This window comes from Stenella coeruleoalba (assembly GCF_951394435.1).
Source record: "Stenella coeruleoalba genome assembly, chromosome: 16".
NCBI lineage: Eukaryota > Metazoa > Chordata > Mammalia > Artiodactyla > Delphinidae > Stenella > Stenella coeruleoalba.
Window position 1 is genome coordinate 28,271,546 of NC_137162.1, and position 20,166 is coordinate 28,291,711.

The 20,166-nt window shown below is 41.7% G+C and overlaps 2 protein-coding genes across 6 annotated transcripts in view; one reads left to right on the top strand and one right to left on the bottom strand.

Moving 5' to 3' along the window:
• DNMBP (dynamin binding protein) overlaps positions 1-20,166 on the top strand; it is a 139,277-nt gene that overhangs the window by 84,638 nt on the left and 34,473 nt on the right. For all 5 annotated transcript variants that reach the window (XR_013824309.1, XR_013824310.1, XM_079900320.1 and 2 more), the window contains 9 exons: positions 43-142; positions 6,500-6,647; positions 7,242-7,259; positions 7,626-7,825; positions 9,392-9,522; positions 10,437-10,541; positions 13,109-13,237; positions 17,511-17,843; positions 18,209-18,388. Coding sequence is in view for 3 of the 5 variants with exons in the window: in XM_079900320.1 (XP_079756446.1) it covers positions 43-142; positions 6,500-6,647; positions 7,242-7,259; positions 7,626-7,825; positions 9,392-9,522; positions 10,437-10,541; positions 13,109-13,237; positions 17,511-17,843; positions 18,209-18,388 (1,344 nt within the window). In the remaining 2 variants the exon portion in view is untranslated. The remainder of the gene's footprint in view (positions 1-42; positions 143-6,499; positions 6,648-7,241; positions 7,260-7,625; positions 7,826-9,391; positions 9,523-10,436; positions 10,542-13,108; positions 13,238-17,510; positions 17,844-18,208; positions 18,389-20,166) is intronic.
• On the bottom strand, positions 14,679-16,413 carry LOC307175314 (ORM1-like protein 1). The gene has a single exon (XM_079900292.1). It carries the CDS (start codon positions 16,223-16,225, stop codon positions 15,764-15,766), a length of 462 nt encoding a protein of 153 aa, XP_079756418.1. The 5' UTR covers positions 16,226-16,413; the 3' UTR covers positions 14,679-15,763.

Sequence of the window (20,166 nt, forward strand, 5' to 3'; positions counted from 1 at the left end):
AATTTTATTTCTCTGCATCTTTGTTTTGTTTTCCTTTCTCAGATACCAAACATTGATTTTGAGGGACTTTTTGGAAATATGCAGATGGTGATTAAGGTCTCAAAGCAATTATTGGCTGATCTGGAAATCAGCGATGCCGTAGGTATGAGCCCCTGCCATTGTTTCAGAAGCAGGTTTTTTTGTTTGTTTGTTTAATTTCATAGGTAGGAGGCAGGGGAAGAAGGGCCCAGCTGGTACTGAGTAGTTTTGTTAGGAAAATTAAGTGTTAATTACTTAGTTCGAAGGTTATTTGGCCCCTGCTTCTCCTTTTATATACCTTGAGGTGATAGAGGATGCTTGCAATAGAAGAAATTTTTGTTGTCACATGATATGATGTTTTTCAGACCAACAGTTGCAGCCTGTTAGTGGGTCATGAGATCAGTTTAGAACCCAGTAACACAGTGGGTTTATCTTACAGCTAAGGAACCAATCACACTTAGATAAACCGCAGTATTATAGCAGGCTGCTGGCAGATTCGTCCAACTTTGTACAGGAAGAAGACATTGTTATTCTGGTCAGGAACAAACCTGCCGTCTGTCCAGGAAGGAGAATCTATCTCTATTTTCCAAGGCTTTCTGTTTTTATTAACATCCTTGGAAATATTATCTGGGACAAGAGCTGTCCCAAGTCATGTAGAAATGCCGTGGAGAATTGATCTTCAAAAAGTTGCCTTTCAGGCTTCCCTGGTGGCGCAGTTGTTGAGAGTCCGCCTGCCGATGCAGGGGGACACGGGTTCGTGCCCCAGTCCGGGAAGATCCCACATGCCGCGGAGCGGCTAGGCCCGTGAGCCATGGCCACTGAGCCTGTGCGTCCGGAGCCTGTGCTCCGCAACGGGAGAGGCCACAACAGTGAGAGGCCCGCGTACTGCAAAAAAAAAAAAAAAAAAAAAGAAAAGTTGCCTTTCTTGGGAATTCCCTAGCAGTCCGGTAATTAGGACTCTGAGCTTCCACTTCAGGGCACCTGGGTTCGATCTCTGGTCAGGGAACTAAGAATCCCGCAAGCCATGTGGCCAAAAAAAAAAAGGATGCCTTTCTTTATTTATAGTCTTATTAATAAAAAAAAAAACTACTGAATGGTCTCTAAAAAAAATTAGCACCCAATATATATTTTTCCAATAAAATAGAAGATATCAGAATGTACTGTAAATAATAACTATAGTTTTTTGAAACTTTTTTCCAATTCTTTGTATATGTATACTGAGTCACGATTTTTTTTTTTATTAATTTACTTTATTTTTGGCTGCGTTGAGTCTTCATTGCTGCACACGGGCTTTCTCTAGTTGCTGCGAGCAGGGGCTACTCTTCGTTGCGGTGCGGAAGCTTCTCATTGCGGTGGCTTCTCTTGTGGAGCACAGGCTCTAGGCTCGTGAGCTTCAGTAGCTGTGGCATGTGGGCTCAGCAGTTGTGGCTTGTGGGCTCTAGAGTGCACGGATCTAGAGCTCAGCAGTTGTGGCGCACGGGCTTAGTTGCTCTGCGACATGTGGGATCTTCCCGGACCAGGGCTCGAACCCGTGTCCCCCGCATTGGCAGGCAGATTCTCAACCACTGTGCCACCAGGGAAGCCCTGAGTCATGATTTTAAATGTATTTATTCATGTGGGTCATTGTCAAAATGTTTGAAAAACAATTATTTCTTATAAACAAGGGAATTGTGTTAGTTATCTATTGCTGTGTAATAAATTATACTAAAATTTAGTGCCTTAAAACTAGAAACACGTTAGATCACTTTCCTGTGGTTCAGCAATCTGGGAGTGGCTTAGCTAGGTGATTCTGGCTCAGGGTCTCTCATGAGGTTGGAGTCGAACTGTTACCTGGGCTGCTGTCATCTGGGGCTCCATCAGTGATCCAGTTCCAAAAGCTCACTCAGCTCATCAAGCCTCGGTTCCTTGTCATGTGAGCCTCTTCACCATCTTCATGACCTCAGGCTTTCCTCAAAGTGAGTGATCCAGGAGGAAGAGGAAGCTCAAGATGGGAGCCAGCGTCTTCTTTTTTTTTTTTAATTTATCTTTATTTTTGGCTGCGTTGGGTCTTCATTGCTGTGCGCAGGCTTTCTCTAGTTGTGGCGAGCGGGGGCTACTCTTCGTTGGGGTGCTTCTCATTGCAGTGTCTTCTCTTGTTGCAGAGCATGGGCTCTAGGCTTACGGGCTTCAGTAGTTGTGGCTCGCGGGCTCTAGAGCGCAGGCTCAGTAGTTGTGGTGCACAGGCTTAGTTGCTCCCCAGCATGTGGGATCTTCCTGGACCAGGGCTTGAACCCGTGTCCCCTGCATTGGCAGGAGGATTTTTAACCACTGTGCCACCAGGGAAGTCCCCCCAGTGTCTTCTATAACCTGATCTCAGATACTACATACCATCACTTCTGCCATATTCTGTTGGTCATACAGACCAGCTCTGGTGCCTTGTGGGAGGGGTCATCTTATCACTTTGCTATATTATTGGAATCATAGTGACAAGTTGCTACCACAGTTCTAGCCATTCCACTACACACATCACAACGTCTAGCAGAAGGAAAAATTGACCCTGTGTCATTTAATAGTAAGCAGCCTTTCCAGAGCCCCCTCACCAGAATCCTCTTTGTTTCTCATTGGCCAGAGCTGGGTCACATGCATATGCCTACACAGATCACTAGAGAGGGGAGTAGGCTCATGATGTTGACTTAGGCTAGGTGGTATTGACCTGACTTACCTGGGAGAGAAATGGACATAAGAACAGTCACGGCTCTGCCCTCCTGCAGGAATGGCTGTGGGATGTTAGGTGATAGTGCAACTTACATTTCTCTGGTATTTATTGTACTCCACACACCCTTTCAAGGTATGTCAAGCTTTATCACACTTGTTGCCTACAACAATCCTATGAGGTTTAGCTGCTATTAATCTTACTTTACAGACTGGAAACTGAGACTTACAGCAGGAAGTAATTTGCTCAGGGTCACATGGCTAGTACTTGATGGGACTGACATTCAGACTCAGGTCTTTTCTGTCATCTCTGCATAGGCTGTTAAATTCTGTACAGAACAGCTGCAAGAGAAACTGAAGCCTGGGGTCCTGCTCTCAGTTTAATTGGAGAGGTCAGAGGTCAGGGGGGTTGAGGAAGAAGAAGCACACATTGATTAGAGGTAGCCATGGTGACCCCATTTTTATAGAGGTCACCCTATAAAGCATAAAAGCCAATTTATAGGATTTCATAAGGCACTTGAAATAAGTATCTGTAGGTTATTAATTTGAATTATGAAAGAAATGAGAGAAACTGGTATCTGAAAGGAATTAATTATTAATCAAACATTTTTTCAATTTATTTTATTACCTGTGTATTATGACAACAATAAAAGAGGAAATGAAAACAGAATATCCATAATCTCACCCCCATACAATATCAGCTGTTTATTTTTGTTTTTCCCTTCCCCTTCTTGTCCCAAGACAACCGAGGATTTAGGTAGCCGACTGAGATGAGCTGAAGGCGTGTGGGGGATGGGGGAGGAGAGGGCCTAGGAACCGCTGGCTCAGAGCTTTACAAGGAGGGACAGTGTGCAGTGACCGTGGTATGCAATAGGCGAAGCCGAGGTTGGATGAGAGCACCAGCCTGGGAGCTCCAGTCTTGGTCCACCAGGAGGCCAAGCAGTGCATTCAGTGGAGAATTAATAAAGGACAAGGTTTTGAATGTCTGATAAGGGAAGGTTCTGAGAAGTCAGGGAAGGCAAATTAAAGCTTCGCTGAGCCACTAGCAAAGGGCAGATTGACATGAATTGCATAAGCAATGTTTTATTTTGCTTAAGTTTATTTTAATATATGATACATATTTTATATATATATATATATATATATATATATATATATTTTTTTTTTTGCGGTATGCGGGCCTCTCACTGTTGTGACCTCTCCCGTTGCGGAGCACAGGCTCCGGACGCGCAGGCTCAGCGGCCATGGCTCACGGGCCCAGCCGCTCCGCGGCATGTGGGATCTTCCCGGACCAGGGCACGAACCCATGTCCCCTGCATCGGCAGGCGGACTCTCAACCACTGCGTCACCAGGGAAACCCTGAGTATATTTTAAATGTAACTTATTTTTAATACATTCACATGGCACAAAATTTGAAAGGTACCAAGAACTGCTTAATGAAAACTCTTCTATCTGTCCCCTGCCACCCAGCTCTTCTCAACCAGAAGCAACTAATGTTACCAGTTTTCTTACATCTCCTTCCAGAGATAGTTTATCATAACAGCAATTACATATGTATTTCTCTACCCTGGTCCCCCATCCCCACTTTAAAAATTTATATAAACAGTAGCATACTATTCAAACTGTTCTGCACTACGCCTTAACTCCCCTTTTAATAAAAGTATGCCTTCCAAGCAGTTTTTATGATCCAGGAATAAAAATGGAAAAGTATACAGTGAGGGGATAACTTGGTGAAAATCCAGGGTAAACCAGGATGCTGGAAAAAGCATCATTGAATTAACTTATAAGCCTGATTGGAGAAGGATTCTAGTTACAGCCAGAACAGGGTCCACAGGGAAGGAGAGAATGGTAGGTGTTCAGGGCTTGGATGATTTAGAAGACGAGGAGGTTGAGATGAGGAAGAAGTACCAGGAGACTCTGGATATGTAGTAATATCTAAGGAACTGGCTTTTTTATTATTTTAAACATGTCCCACAGAAAGAAATACATTTTACCTAATGACCAGGATACATGTTTGTGTGTGTGTGTCTGTGCTTATTTTTACTGTGTTCAATGTTTTCTGTTCTTTTCTATTCCATTTTATTTCCTCAAAAATGTGTTGATCATACCCATAAAGTAGATTCCATGACCCATTCATGGGTTTTGACCCAAATTTGAAAGACACTGTAAATTAAGTTGTAGCTTTGTTAGTTTGTAGTTGATGTAGAAGAGTCACCATTAGGGAGGGTAAAACCCATGAATGGAGGACGTACAGTGTAACTGGTGTGAGAGTGAAGGTTCTGGGAGTGCTGGTGGGGAATGGAGACGTAGGGGAGAAGACAGGCAAATACCGGCTGGTGAAACTGGATAAAGACGTTGGTGGCTCAGGGATTCCAAAGGGGCCCTGAACGTCAAAAGGAAGCAGCCCCACTCTTAACTCCTGTGCCTGTTGAGTCACAGGATTAGACAAAGAAAGGCTGCCAGTTGGACGGCAGCACGAGTGTGGTTTGTATGGACACAGTCACGACTCTCTTTTGGAAGGAGCTATAATCAAGGAAATACATTTCATTTAAATAGAAAGTGCTCTGCATGAGAATAGGGAATTCCATAGGACACAACATGGAGGGAACAGAGGTGACCTTGTAGAGAAAGGGATGGGGTTCCCTGAGGGAAGGGGTTTATGCCCACAGCGGCTGGGAGAAATAGTTATAGGGGAAGCAGTAAGTAGGGTCCTATTTTGAGGGAGGAGCTCAAGGATGAGAGGACGTTGTTTTTTGGGGAGCAGTGCAAGCTGAAGAAGGAAGGACCAGGTACACAGAGGGAAGAGGGGCAAGAGGAAGAGCAGTTTTAACAATTCAGGGAATCGGCACATTCAGGCAGCTGATCTAAATGAAATTGCTCCGGGGAAGTTTGCTTAGGAATTATTCCTATGCCCAAATGGTGTAGACCAGGGGTCCATGAGTAGATTTCAAGTACTCCACCAACTTGTATAGAAGTTTCTTTATTTATAACAGAAATTTAGCATTGATTTAAGGTATGACTGTAGGGAACAGTGACTTTGTCACCAACTGAAGTCACCTGCTCGTATCACATTTAAGTTGTTGCATGCAGTATCTCGAAATTCCATCAATGACCAGAAACAACACGTTATACCAGTTTCTTGTGTCACTCATCATACTTTGAAATTATGGTGATTATTAGATTCATTGCTATGTTTTGCTATTCAGTGCTTTATCAAGAAGTACATATATTATTATAGATTCAGAGGGTTTATATTTATATAATATAGTATTAATATATTTATATATAATTTATATTATAAATTAATATATTTATTAATATGATAAACTTCATAGTCTTGTGTATTTACGTGCAAAGAAAAGGTTGGAAGCTGCTGCTGTAGAAGGATCTCTTCACCCCTGTGGAGATTTGGGGCTTAGAGAGCTGAGGGGTCTTTACAGGTTCTGATCACATGCCTATATGGAGAGTACTTGCAAATGCCTTACTCTGCCTGACGGAAAAGGGACTGGACTCTGTTTCAGGGACCAGCTGTGTGTGTGTGCATGCACGTGTGCATGTGTATGCATTCTGAAAAATAAATACATGGATGAGATAGTTCTCTTAAATTTTGCTTTAAATAAGTAGAATTTTAAGCTGTTACATGGAAATATCATATTAATTTGAAGGATAGTCTTATTCTCATTTCTTGTGATAGGATTATCTGGTATTAAAGTTTGGTTATATACCTTCCATTTAGTACGCTGAGAAGAAAGTTACTAAAAAACACTGTATGTTTGTGTATATTCCAAAGGACCGGTGTTTCTTGATCACCGAGATGAGCTTGAAGGAACATACAAGGTTTATTGCCAGAATCATGATGAGGCCATCTCATTGCTGGAAATATATGAGAAGGATGAGAAGATCCAGAAGCATCTTCAGGACTCCTTGGCAGATCTTAAGTAGGAGTTTTGAGCACTTCATTCCATCATAGCTCTTCAGTTCTGCCTTTTGGAAGTCACTCCCATGTCTATGTTATGGATCTATCATATTTTAAACATAAGTGATACATTATCGTAGGTCCTATTATGTAACTTGCCGTTTCCCATTCTATATCATGGAAATCTTAAGTAGCTTCCTGCTTGTAGTTTTATCCATTAAAATCACTTTTATCTATACACACAAAGTATTAAGTTAGCATTTTCAGGTAAGAAGCTGCCAGGAAGATAGTTTGGTCCAAATGAGAGAAAAGGTAAGAAGATAAAGTCAGTTATTCTTGACCATCAGGTGAGAGTCTCCTGTCTTAGGGAGGCAGGCTATAAGGATATAATATATGTCTAAGTAGGTCAAAGTGAAGTTAAGGGCTTATTGACTTTTTTTAATAGACTAGATATGCCACCATAGACATTCACAATTCCCCTTCTGTCCCATGTGGTTTTTGTCTGCCCAGCTAATAGGCATTAGTTGGACTAATATGTTCTGAGAGGAATGTGAAAATCAGCATCAGTATTTTCTTTAATCTGTTGTTTCTTCTTTTCATGCTCGCTGCCCTGTAGGAGCCTGTACAATGAATGGTAAGTTCTTGCCACTTGATGCAGAAGCTCATTTCATTATTTTCTTCCTTTATAGACAGAAACCTAGAAGTAGACCTGCCTTGCTGTACTTTCCTCCGTAGCACTTACCACCTAATGACACTTCATATAATGTTTGTTTGATTATTGTCTGCCTCTTTCCACTAGGGCAGGGACTTTTTTGGGTCACTACTAAATCCGCAGCACCTAGAACACTGCCTGGTGATTATTAGGTGCCCAGTAAATGTGAATGAATTAAGTTGGGAAGTAGGGTGAAAGAACGGAGCTATATTAGGAATAACAAATACTACCTGTAGGCCCTGTGTTACTGACAGTTGACTGAACTCTCTGTTTTTCCTTTTCTTGAAGGGGATGCACAAATTATATTAACCTGGGCTCCTTCCTCATCAAACCAGTGCAGAGAGTAATGCGCTACCCACTGCTGCTGATGGAGTTGCTGAATTCCACCCCCGAGTCCCACCCAGATAAAGTGCCTTTAACCAGTGCAGTCCTTGCAGTCAAGGAAATCAACGTTAACATTAATGAATATAAACGTCGAAAGGACCTGGGTAAGAAAAGCATACTTGCTGAGAAGGAGGTATACCCTTGAGAATGTTCTTCTCAAAAGAATTAATTACTTCACCAGAGGTGGACAAGCAGATGGTAGGTCATAGGGCTGTGATGAAGAAATGGTAATAGAATTTGGGGAAAATGAGATAATGAAAGAAAAAAAACAGTGATCATAGTAAAAGCACAACCATGCATGTTGGAAATAAGGCACCTGTGATAAAGCTTATAGCAGTGAGTCTTTCCTAAGAGATATAAAGACCTATTAGAGAATGGCTGATCAGGAGAGTTCCTTCAAGCATGAGTGATGGCCTTCTCAACTCACTGAAGGCAGTCCTCTTCAGTCCATGCTTATATGTGTTTGCTCCGCACGTCTGGTTGGATATTTCAGTGTTTCCACTTAAGCTAGAACTTTTTTGTGTTCTTTCAGAAGACTCGGGTTTGCCCACCTCCCTGGTCCCATCAGTCCTGCCTCTGGTCTGTGCCCCTCCCCTCCCCCACAGAACTGTGCAGTCAGTTGCCAAACACCCTCTCTTTCTTTATAATATAGAACAAACTGAACCGTTTCTTTTGTCTCATCAAATCTCTTGTTGAGACTTTGAACACTCAATGAGTATAGCACGGTGACCATGCTAAACTGATTTATTATTCATATCCTCAATCTATAATATAGCCTCTTTGCCTGTCTCTCCACTATTGTCCATATTTATCTAAAATCATTTTCCCCTTCTGCTTCAGCCATGACACCCGTGTTTAATGTTGACTGTGGATGTTAAAGCTCTCTGGCCATCTGGCCCTTTGTCTTGGTTCATATCTCCTCATGTAATGTCATCTTCATCTCCTACAACAGTAAAGTGTGCCTTTTTGCTACCACCCAGCCTTCCCTTGCTACCCTTCTACTCTTATTTCCAGGCTTTTCTGCAGACTGTGCCTGATGCATGACACATAGATTAATCAAAAACTCCTGCACAGCATTTCAGTATGAGACGATTGTATATAAATATCTCGTTTGTATATGAGACCATTTAAGGTGGTCTTATAAGTCAGGTACTGTTACTTTCTACATCTTATTGGAAAGGAAAATGGGGCTCAGAGAAGTTAAGTGACTTATTTAAGGCCACACCTTTTTTTTTTTTTTTTTTGGCCGTACCCCATGGCTTGCAGGACCTTAGTTCCCTGACCAGGAATTGAACCCAGGCCCTGGCAGTGCAAGTGCAGAGTCCTAACCACTGTACCACCAGGGAATTCCCTAAGGCCACACCTTGATGAAATGACAGACCCAGGCACTGAACTCAGGTTTCCTTGACTCCAAATCTTAGGCTCTGTTCTTTACACCTCTGCGACCTTCCTTCCTCATCTCTAACCTTCTCCAGTCTGCGCACAGTCTCTGCTGTTCTCCAGGTATCCGATCTGTCCATAAATGGTGATTTGGATTAACGTTTTGTGTACTCAGTTATAAGCTCATTGAAAACAAGCACTAGCTCTAGTTTGGGTTGTTAGTCTCATTTGTAGTCTGTCCATGCTCAGAAGAGGGCTTTCTTCACTCACCAATTTGACTCACTTCCCAGTCCTCAAGTACCGAAAGGGTGATGAAGATAGCCTCATGGAGAAAATTTCTAAACTGAACATCCACTCCATCATCAAGAAATCCAACCGGGTTAGCAGTCACCTGAAGCACCTCACTGGCTTTGCCCCACAGGTGAGGTTCCTGCGCTTGAAGGTTCAGCCTGTCTTTGGCTGCTTTTCAGGGCTCCACGGGGCAGCCTGCATGGTGTGAATTGGCAGGATTCCCCTCTTAGTACCTCCCCTGGTGTTTGCTAGCTGGTGGATACAGGACCCTGCAGCTACTGTTCATTTAGATCCATCCACCCAACCCTCCATCCGAGCCTTGGTGAGCTGCTTACAGTGTGTATAAAGGCAAATCAGGAGGCCAAATCGGTCACCATGTAATAGTTATCATGGTTTTAGACACCCATAAGGAGCTTATAATCTATTTGGGGAGACAAAATTAAAATTGTAGACATGTTAAGCTAGAAGGGATTTCAGAGATCACCCTGTTCAACACCATATGTCACACATGAGGAAATGTAAAGTCTAAGGTTTGAGTGATTTGTAAAACAGTTATCAACAGAGTAGATCCAGTCTCCAGACTTCATGCACTGAACCATGTGTATGTGATACAGTCAGTGGAAAATACCAGCTAAAGAATCAGTTGCTAAGCTTTGTAGTTTGTTCTCTACACGCTGTGGTACTTAAAAAAACTGGAGCTCCGTGAGAGTGTGCTTCATGTTGGCAAGAGATTTAATCTGAGTCTTAAAGGAGAGGGGCAGGTTTGGCATAGGGAGAGAGGAGGGCAAACCAGGCAAGGCAGCAATACTGGTGAAGCAAACAGCCTGACCAGCAAAGGGTTTCCATCAGGAACAGAGGGGGTCAGTTAGAGCCAGGAGGGCCTGTGTGTACTTATGAGCTCTGTCAAATCCAATTCATATGATTCAGGGAAACATCAAAGGCTTAAAATTTAAACAAAAGATGCTTTAAGAAAGATGCTTTTGCCAATAAGATCTATTGAGGGAGAGTCCCAATTTGCTAACAGCACTTTTTTATTTTGAACAGATTAAAGATGAAGTATTTGAAGAAACAGAGAAAAACTTCCGAATGCAAGAAAGATTGATCAAATCTTTTATCCGAGACCTGTCTCTCTACCTCCAGCATATCCGGGTGAGTAAAGACATCACTCTCATTAGAATCATGTACAGTGGGGAATTCCCTGGTGGTTCAGTGGTTAGGACTCGGTGCTTTCACTGCTATGGGCCTGGGTTCAATCCCTGGTCAGGGAACTAAGATCCCAGCCAAAAAAAAAAAAAGGAATCACATATGGTATAATTCCATCCGCTCTCCTGTTCATCCAGCATATTGCTTAATGAATGTGGAATAACCTGGACTCAAATGACCAGTATGCCATGACAGACTTTTTATTGGGATTCTTACAGATATAACTACTGAACGAATATCCTCCTGTTATTGTTTTATTTATTTATTTGGTTGCAGCAGGTCTTAGGTGCGGCAGGTGAGCAAGTTTTGGCTTGTCAGCTCCTTAGTTGCGACACATGGGCTCCTTAGTTGTGGCTCACGAACTCTTAGTTGTGGCATGAGTGTGGGATCTATTTCCCTGACCAGGGATCAAACCTGGGCCCCGTGCGTTGGGAGCGTGGAGTCTTAACCCCACTGTGCCACCAGGGAAGGCCCTCTTACAGGTTATTTAAAAGTTAAACAATGTCAGAAGATCAGTACTGTTGTATTCATAGTAAAGGGACCTAGCTCTTTCCTCCCTCTCTTTTGAGCTTCATCACCCTTTTTTCCCCCTGTCTCCTGTACCCAGTTATAGAAGAAGCACTTGTGACAGTTCATTTTGTCAAAATCATTTTGAAGATCAAATAGTAAGAGAATGGTTCCTGTGGGGTGTGCTTCCTAATAATAATATTTATTTACAACTGTACATAGGCCTCTAAGGTTGTTAGAGCCACGAATAGGTCTAGAGAGTTGCAAGAACTTGGGAGATCAGGCGGGCCCTGGTCTTCCTTCGCTCAGGCAGTGCTTCCTTCATGAAATCAGAACCAGGACTAGAATCCTTTCTCTTAAAACCTGTAATTTCTCTGTTGATTTAATAGAATAGTGTTTATGTAAGTATACCATGTACCCCTGTCCCTCACACAGGAAAATCTCATCCCATGAAACAAATAATTTCCTTTAAAAGAAATCCTTTGCTTTTTAAAAATCATTATTATTATTATTATTTTTTAAGTAAAATGGTACAAAATTCAAAAACTACCAAAGGGATAAGTATAAAGTAAAATAACTCCTCCCCCTCCCCTGTCTCCTAGTCATCTATAGAGGCAGACACATCTATCAGATTCTTCTGTCAGAGATATGTGTGTGAGGGAGAGAGAGAGACACACACACACGCACTGTTGAGCACCTTGGGTTTTGCATTTTGGAAATCGTTCCATATTTGCACACACAGAGCTGCCTTGTTCTTTTTTACAACTGCATAGTATTTAATTGTTATGGACATGCCATAATAAATTTAACTAGTCCCCATCGATGGATGTTTAAGTTGTTGCAAAAAGTTAGAAACATTGGCACGAGAAATATCTTTGCATGTAGATCATTTTTCTGATCTATGTGAGTATATCTGAAGGCCAGAGTACTAGATTTTCTGAGCCAAATCATAAAGCAATGCAAATTTCATAGATATCATACCCGTGAAAACTCCCCACCAGCAATGTATGAAACAGTTTCCCCATCCCTTGCTAACATACAGTGTTATCAAAATCAAAATGTCTTATCTTTGCCGGCAAGAAAGGTAAAAATTGCTGTTTTAATATAGTTTGAATTTACATTTCTTATATTATGAATGAAGTTGAGGATAGTTTTGTATGTTTAAATCATTATATTTCTTTTTCTGTGATTTGTCTGTATTTGGGGGCACTTATTTATTGATTTATTGTTCTTTTTCTTATTGACTGGTAGTACCTTTGTATATGTTGGAGAAAAGAGCCCTTCTTCTGAGATGCTGGCTTACAAATACCCCCTGCCCCAGTTTGTTGACTTTTGAATTTGCTTAAAATGTTTTCTGTGTGTAGAAGAGTTTTATTTTTGTGTAGTCTAACTAAACTTTTATGGTTTCTTAGTTCTGTGTCATACTTTAAAAGGTCTTTCCCATTCCAAGATAATTTTAAAAAGATGTCCTATGTTCCAGTACTTTTATCATTTTATTTTTTTATATTAGTCAATCTAGCTGGAATTTATATTAGTATATAGGAATCCAACTTTTTGTTTTTTATCTAGTTATCTGTCATTATCATTTATTGAGTAATACCCACTGATTTGAAGTGCTTCCGACACTTCTTTTAAATAGCAAACTCTCTCCATTCTTGTTTTGAAAATGTGATCAAGTAAAATTGAGGGCTTATAAGACTTTCCAGGAACACATTGGCTTAAAGCGAGAGATTTGACCAAGTATGGTTCCCTTGCCTTAGGACTTTAGCCTACAATTCCTCTAATTTTGATATCTCCCTATTGGCTATTTTCTCCCCATGTTATCTAAATGTGTAGCAAGTATACACCTGAGCACCCAACTCTTAAAAAGCCTTGTCTCCCTAGCAATGGGTGACAGCCCTTGGACGGGCAGGTCGCTTTGGTTCTGACTGCTAACTGCTATCTAGGATGAATGATGGAGGCTAGAAGTTCTGTCTGGTCTTACCTGTGTTTGTAACTGGCTGCAGGAATCCGCATGTGTGAAGGTGGTGGCTGCCGTGAGCATGTGGGATGTGTGCATGGAGAAGGGACACAGAGACTTGGAACAGTTCGAGAAGGTGCATCGCTACATCAGTGACCAGCTCTTCACAAATTTTGTAAGTGACTCTTCAGCCCAATTTTTTCAGGCTGGGCCTCTTCCCGGGGTTCTCTGTAACATCCAGCTCATGGAAAAGTTAATTCCATAGAGATACGCTTCCATGGACCAGGAATCCTAGTGTTCTTTAGCTACGTTCATATCAGAATTTTATATTCAGAACCTGACTTTCAATCAGCTGAAAGGACAAATAGGACCTGCATGTATGCAAACAGATTTTTTTTTTTTTTGCGGTACGCGGGACTTTCACTGTTGTGGCCTCTCCTGCTGCGGAGCACAGGCTCCGGATGCGCAGGCTCAGCGGCCATGGCTCACGGGCCGAGCTGCTCCACAGCATGTGGAATCTTCCCGGACCGGGGCACGAACCCATGTCCCCTGCATCGGCAGGCGGACTCTCAACCACTGCGCCACCAGGGAAGCCCTGCAAATAGATTTTTTTATAATTGTGATCAGCCCAGTTTCAGGGGATAAAGGAAAACCAGGAAATTTAATCTGGTATCACTACTGATAACTGATCAAAAGAAAACAACTAAAGAACTAATAACTTAAAACGGAATATTTTTGCATAGTTAAGAGATTAACAAATAGATTTTTGAAATGGCACAAACTATTTTGTAAAGACTACTAAATGCCAAATTGCTTGGGAAATTCTAAATATATATTCTGTATTCTCCTGAGTAGAAATGGGTGGGCTTTGATAGCTTCTTGGAGATCTCTGGATGCTTGAAGCATCTTTAGAAAACATTGGGGGAACTTGGGGGAACATATGGTTATTCTAACAGTAGCATCTTATTAAAAGTAATTTACTAAGCACCTATTTATGTTCTTTTGTGTCAATATTGTGCCCTCTATGTCTATCCCTCTAGAAAGAATTAGACAAAAACTTTTGAAAAGTGAAAACAGAGTATTACTAAGTAGTTATGAGTAGAAGAGGTATGATGGGTGTGTGAAAGTTTCTCTACCCCAGATTATGTAACAACTAAATCTTTTTAAAATTTATTTCTTATTGATGTATAGTTAAATTACAATGTTATGTTAATTACTTCTGTACAGCAGAGTGACTCAGTTATACATATATATGCATTCTTTTTTATATTCTTTTCCATTATGGTTTTTTTTTTTACACCAAAGAAAAATTTATTAAAGTATAGATTACTGGTTATTTAAAAATACATGAGAAAAGACAAACATACAAAGGCATTATCATACAACTGATTTCTAAACTCAATACTTTTGAAATACAAAACAATGATCATTACCTCCAAAAGTCAGTTTGAAACAAATTGACTTTTAAGTTGGCATTATAATTCTTTTCACTCAGTTTTGCTTACAAATGTTCTAGGTTTTTCAGTTTCATCACATATCAGAACTTTTTTTTGACGTGTTTACTTCTCAAAGTAGAATATAGTTATTTCTTGCAATTAATGTCAGCAACTATAGAAAGCTTCTCTTAAGTCACAAGGATTCAATATGGTTGCTGCTTTGGAAATAGTTACCATTCTGAGTTATCTATACTAAGACTCGTGCATTGACAGGCAAAATATTAATGGGCAAAGTATGGAGACTGAGAGCAGGAGGACTAAGGAAAGATACCTTTTACTGCAGACCTGCTAAAAAAAAGACTCCATTATTCACTCTGATAGTATTGCTAGAGAAGCAGTTTCTGCCAGATCGCAGGTTGGCTATGTAGTTGTCCATTTTAAATTTCCAATGCTAAAGAATGGCAGACTTCAACAATTAGATTGCTCAACCAAATCAGCAGAACTTTAAGTTACCATATACTTTAATTACAAGAAATAAATTATTTTCTTAATTGGTTTAGCAGCCTTGTACCTGGAAAGGCAGCAAAACCCACTTTGTTCCAAAATTAGAAGGCTGACTCAGAGGCTGCTTCTAAGATGCCTAACTATCTTCTATCATCAATCAGTCATGAAGGTGGACCTTCATGAACTCAGTAACTTAATAAATGTAAAAATGAACTCATCTATCAACACAATGTTGAGCCTGCAAAACCAAAAAAGTACATTCATAAGGTAGGAATTGGTTTGTGTAAAACAAGAGGGTATATATCCTCTTATATAACACAAGAGGAACATGCATGGTAATAAAAACAATCTATAATAAACTTGTAAAGAAATGATTCTGGTTTACATGTAACTCTGCTTAAACTGACCATGACTGAATGATTAAACATTTTCTTCTCCTAACATAATGCCCATTCATTATAAGCTAAGCTGGACTTAGTTTCTTATAAATCTCTTATTTCCTTGGATTTATCTACTACACCCTTACTTTATAGCCATTTAACTAAAGCCCCTCGTCAGAAGGATACCAGATTCATTAAAGAGAGGCATCTTCTCGTAAGAATCTGCGCTTCAAAACAGCATATGAAGAACCAGCAGTTGGCTCTCCAATGTAGCTACCTCTCATTTCACATTATCACAGAAACAGTGCAGTTTACTAACCACTCCTTCCTTACAGAAAACTCAGTAGCTGTAAAAAATTTTTGTTCATTTCAGAACACATTTCAATACTTATTAATTCCAAAGATCCGAACACCATGTAGCTGTGGCATTTTGGGAATTAGCACACTCAGGAGAGAAGCTGTGTTTAAGATGAAGTGAGTTGGATCATACTTCATATAGAAACTTGCCAGAAAATATAGAATTATTGGAGAAATTGTGAAAAACTTCCCTGAAGATGTAAACTGTACTCCATAGTCCAGTTGTTCCCAATGAGTTAGGAGCCTCGCTTTACCCTGGTCAGGAGTTTCAAATGGTGTTCCTTTTACGGCATGCAGAAATACATACATGCCCAGATTATGTATAACATTTGTTAAGGTCCAAGCAACAGGAACACTGAAGAAGGGAGTACTGAGTAAAACGATATGAAGCAAGCCAACTCCCAAAGCATATGTCAGCCACATACCCCGGCTGTTCATTACATGGGTATTTGGATTCACCTCACTGTGGGCAGCTCCAACATTCATGTTTGCACTGCCACCCCACTCCCGGCGGCTGGCTGGCTCAGAGCAGTATCAGCTCCGCGGTGGCTGCAGGGCTAACGGCGGCATCTCCTCCATTATGGTTTATTGCAGGATATTGAATATAGTTCCCTGTGCTACACAGCGGGACCTTATTGTTTGTCCATTCTCTGTATACCAGTTTGCATCTGCTAATCCCCAATCCCAATCCAAGCCTCTCCCACCTCCTTCCCCCTTGGCAGCCACCAGTGTATTCTCTATGTCACTGATTTTGTTTCTGTTTCATAGATAGGTTCATTTGTGTCATATTTTATTTATTTATTTATTTTTGGCTGCATTGGGTCTTTGTTGCTGCACGCGTGCTTTCTGTAGTTGCAGAGAGCGGGGGCTACCCTTTGTTGCAGTTCATGGGCTTCTCATTGGGTGGCTTCTCTTGTGGAGCACAGACTCTAGGTGCATGGGCTTCAGTAGTTGTGGCACGCAGGCTTAGTTGCTCCGCGGCATGTGGGATCTTCCCGGACCAGGGCTCGAACCCGTGTCCCCTGCATTGGCAGGCAGATTGTTAACCACTACGCCACCAGGGAAGTCCTGTGTCATATTTTAGATTCCACGTGTAAGTGGTATCATGTGTTATTTGCTTTTTCTTTCTGACTTACTTCACTTAGTATGATAATCTCTGGTTGCATCTATGTTGTTGCAGATGGTATTATTTTGTTCTTTTTTATGGCTGAGTAGTATTCCATTGTATATATGTACCACATCTTCTTTATCAATTCACCTGTCAACAGACATTTAGGTTGTTTCCATGTCTTGGCTATGGTGAATAGTGCTGCTGTGAACATAGAGGTGCATGTATCTTTTTGAATTATGGTTTTGTTTGGGTATATGCCCAGGAGTGGGATTGTTGGGTCATATGGTAATTCTATTTTTAACAACTAAACATTAAGTTAAATTCAAGTTATATATAGACACGTACACGTAAGTGATACCAGACAGATGGTCACAAATGGGTTGTAATGCAAACATCATGTTCATGTATGTAGTTTAGCATTTGTTATCAACTATGCAGCTATTTTGCACACTCTTTGGCATGAGCAAATAGTTGGGTGAAGAGTTATAAGCTGAGAAGCTTTGTAGAATATGTGCGTACATCTGGTGTCGGATCTGCATGGGTTTAGCTCGTGCACTAGGAGCAAAGCAGGTGGTACAGGACATAACAAAATCCACCTGAAGATAGTTTTGAGAATAACAAATTCGGGACACTGAACACCGTGCCTTTCTCTCCCCACAGAAAGAGAGGACAGAGCGGCTGGTCATCTCTCCCCTGAATCAGTTACTGAACATGTTCACGGGGCCCCACAAGCTGGTGCAGAAACGCTTTGACAAGCTTCTGGACTTCTATAACTGTACAGAACGGGCAGAGAAGCTGAAGGACAAGAAGACCCTGGAGGAGCTGCAGTCGGCCCGGAACAACTACGAGGCCCTGAACGCCCAGCTGCTGGACGAGCTGCCCAAGTTCCATCAGTACGCGCAGGGCCTCTTCAGCAACTGTGTGCATGGCTACGCCGAGGCCCACTGTGACTTCGTGCGCCAGGCGCTGGAGCAGCTGAAGCCGTTGCTCTCGGTGAGGCCCGCCCTCCCCATGGAGAGGTAGAATCCCAAGTTCTCCTGGAGTTTTTCTGGGAGTACACAGCCAGGTTGTCAGAGACATTATTAAACTAGGTAGATTAAGTATGTCACTGGGTCAGGCCTGTTGGGAATCAGAATTCTTGATCCCTTCATGGAGCCGGGGAACCTGTGGCCTTTAAATGGCTCTCTTTCCACCCTGAGAGATCCCGGAGGAGCCAGCCAGCTCGGGCTGTGGGCACTGGGCTGCGGTGTTGGTGGCTTACACTTGAGGAGTTTTAAGGAGACTGTGCCAGTCCTGGGATCGTTCACGTGTGTTCTCTTCTTTCCTCTGTCTCTGCTCTCCCTGTGCATGGACTCCAGTTACTCAAAGTCACCGGCAGGGAAGGGAACTTGATTGCCGTCTTCCATGAGGAGCACAGCAGGGTCCTGCAGCAACTCCAGGTTTTCACCTTCTTCCCAGAGTCTCTTCCTGCCACCAAGAGGTCATTTGACAGGAAAACTATGGACCGCCAGTCCACCCGAAAGCCACTCCTGGGCCTGGTGAGTGGAACTGGAGAGGCTCATATGGCCTGGTGGTTAAGGTGTGAACTCCTGAGTGAGACCGCCTGGGTTCAGATCCCAATTCTGACAATGACTCACTGTGTGTCCTTGAGCAAGTGCTTGATCGGTTTCCTCATGTCTAAAACACAGATAATAGTTATACCTACATCATAGAGTTGTTTTTTTGTTTTGTTTTGTTTTGTTTTGTTTTGTTTTAAATTTATTTATTTATTTTTGGCTGCATTGGGTCTTCGTTGCTGCATGTGGGTTCTCATTGTGGTGGCTTCTCTTATTGCAGAACACGGGCTCTAGGCACGTGGGCTTCAGTAGCTGTGGCACACGGGCTCAGTAGTTGCGGCTCATGGGCTCCAGACCACAGGCTCAGTAGTTGTGGTGCACGGGCTTAGTTGCTCTGTGGCATGTGGGATCTTCCCGGACCAGGGCTCGAACCCATGTCCCCTTCATTGGCAGGCAGATTCTTAACCACTGTGCCACCAGGGAAGCCCCATAGAGTTGTTTTGAGATTCAAATGAGTTAAAATATGTAAAACACTTGGACGTTGCCTGACACCATTATTAGTTAGCGTTATTCAAGTAAGCTATTATCATCATCATTATTATTATTAATATTGATGGACTCAGCTCTGTCTCTACAGATGAGCAATTTAATAGGAGTTTAAATATTTTATAATAATTGGAGAATAAAGGTTATTGAGTTCAAATCTATCATGCTCTCATTCATTCCTTCACTCACTATCACTAGGCACCACTAGTGTGCCTCCTGGTACAGACTTCAAAATGCCCTCTGAAAAGCATTCTTGGATCCTATCCTATACAATGAAAGGAATTATAAAGGATTAATATTAGTACTTTGATCAGTGAAAGGAACTGGCTTAAGGGTATGTTAATTCTGCCAGGCTCCCTATTTTTGATCATGTATTGGAAAAGGTGGTTATCTGATACACTGCCGAACAGTTAATGGCTGACCACTTTTTAACCTGGAGTTATTTTCTTTTTGAACTCGATTCTTGCATATTCTGAAAAGTACGGTAAGATATACCAGATTATATGGGGTAAAAACCTAAAAGACTGCTGATTTATCTGTGCTTACAATATTTTTGCCCCATGTAATCCCATAGACATTAATTTATATGATCTAAAAGAGGGAATCCGATTTTTTAATCACGTTTACTTTTTCTTATTTTTATGAATATTGTTTTTATAGATACGAAGTCTAGATAAGGAAAGTCTCAGTTGTTTAGATTCATACAGTAAAATAAAAGAAGCCCTACTCATGTTACTTAGATATTTTGATTCTTTAGGTGGCACTTTAATCACGTATTTTTGTCACAGGATAACAGATATAAAACTAAGGGTGTGTTAAATTTTCTTACTACAAAGGCACCAAAACGTGACCCAAGAGATTACAATTTTTACCTGTAGCCACATGGACTGACTCAGGCGCAAAGGTGTCTGATGGGAGTAGGGAGCTGGCTGTCATTGCCTCCACTTCTGAGACTGACAGCATATGGGATTAAATAGAGCTGCTGGGATAACGGCCAGGAAGGGGTTTTGATGATTATATTTCTTTTTTTTTTTTTTTTTTTTGCGTTATGCGGGCCTCTCACTGTTGTGGCCTCTCCCGTGGCCTCTCCTGACGCGCAGGCTCAGCGGCCATGGCTGACGGGCCTAGCTGCTCCGCGGCATGTGGGATCTTCCCGGACCAGGGCACGAACCCGTGTCCCCTGCATCGGCAGGCGGACTCTCAACCACTGCGCC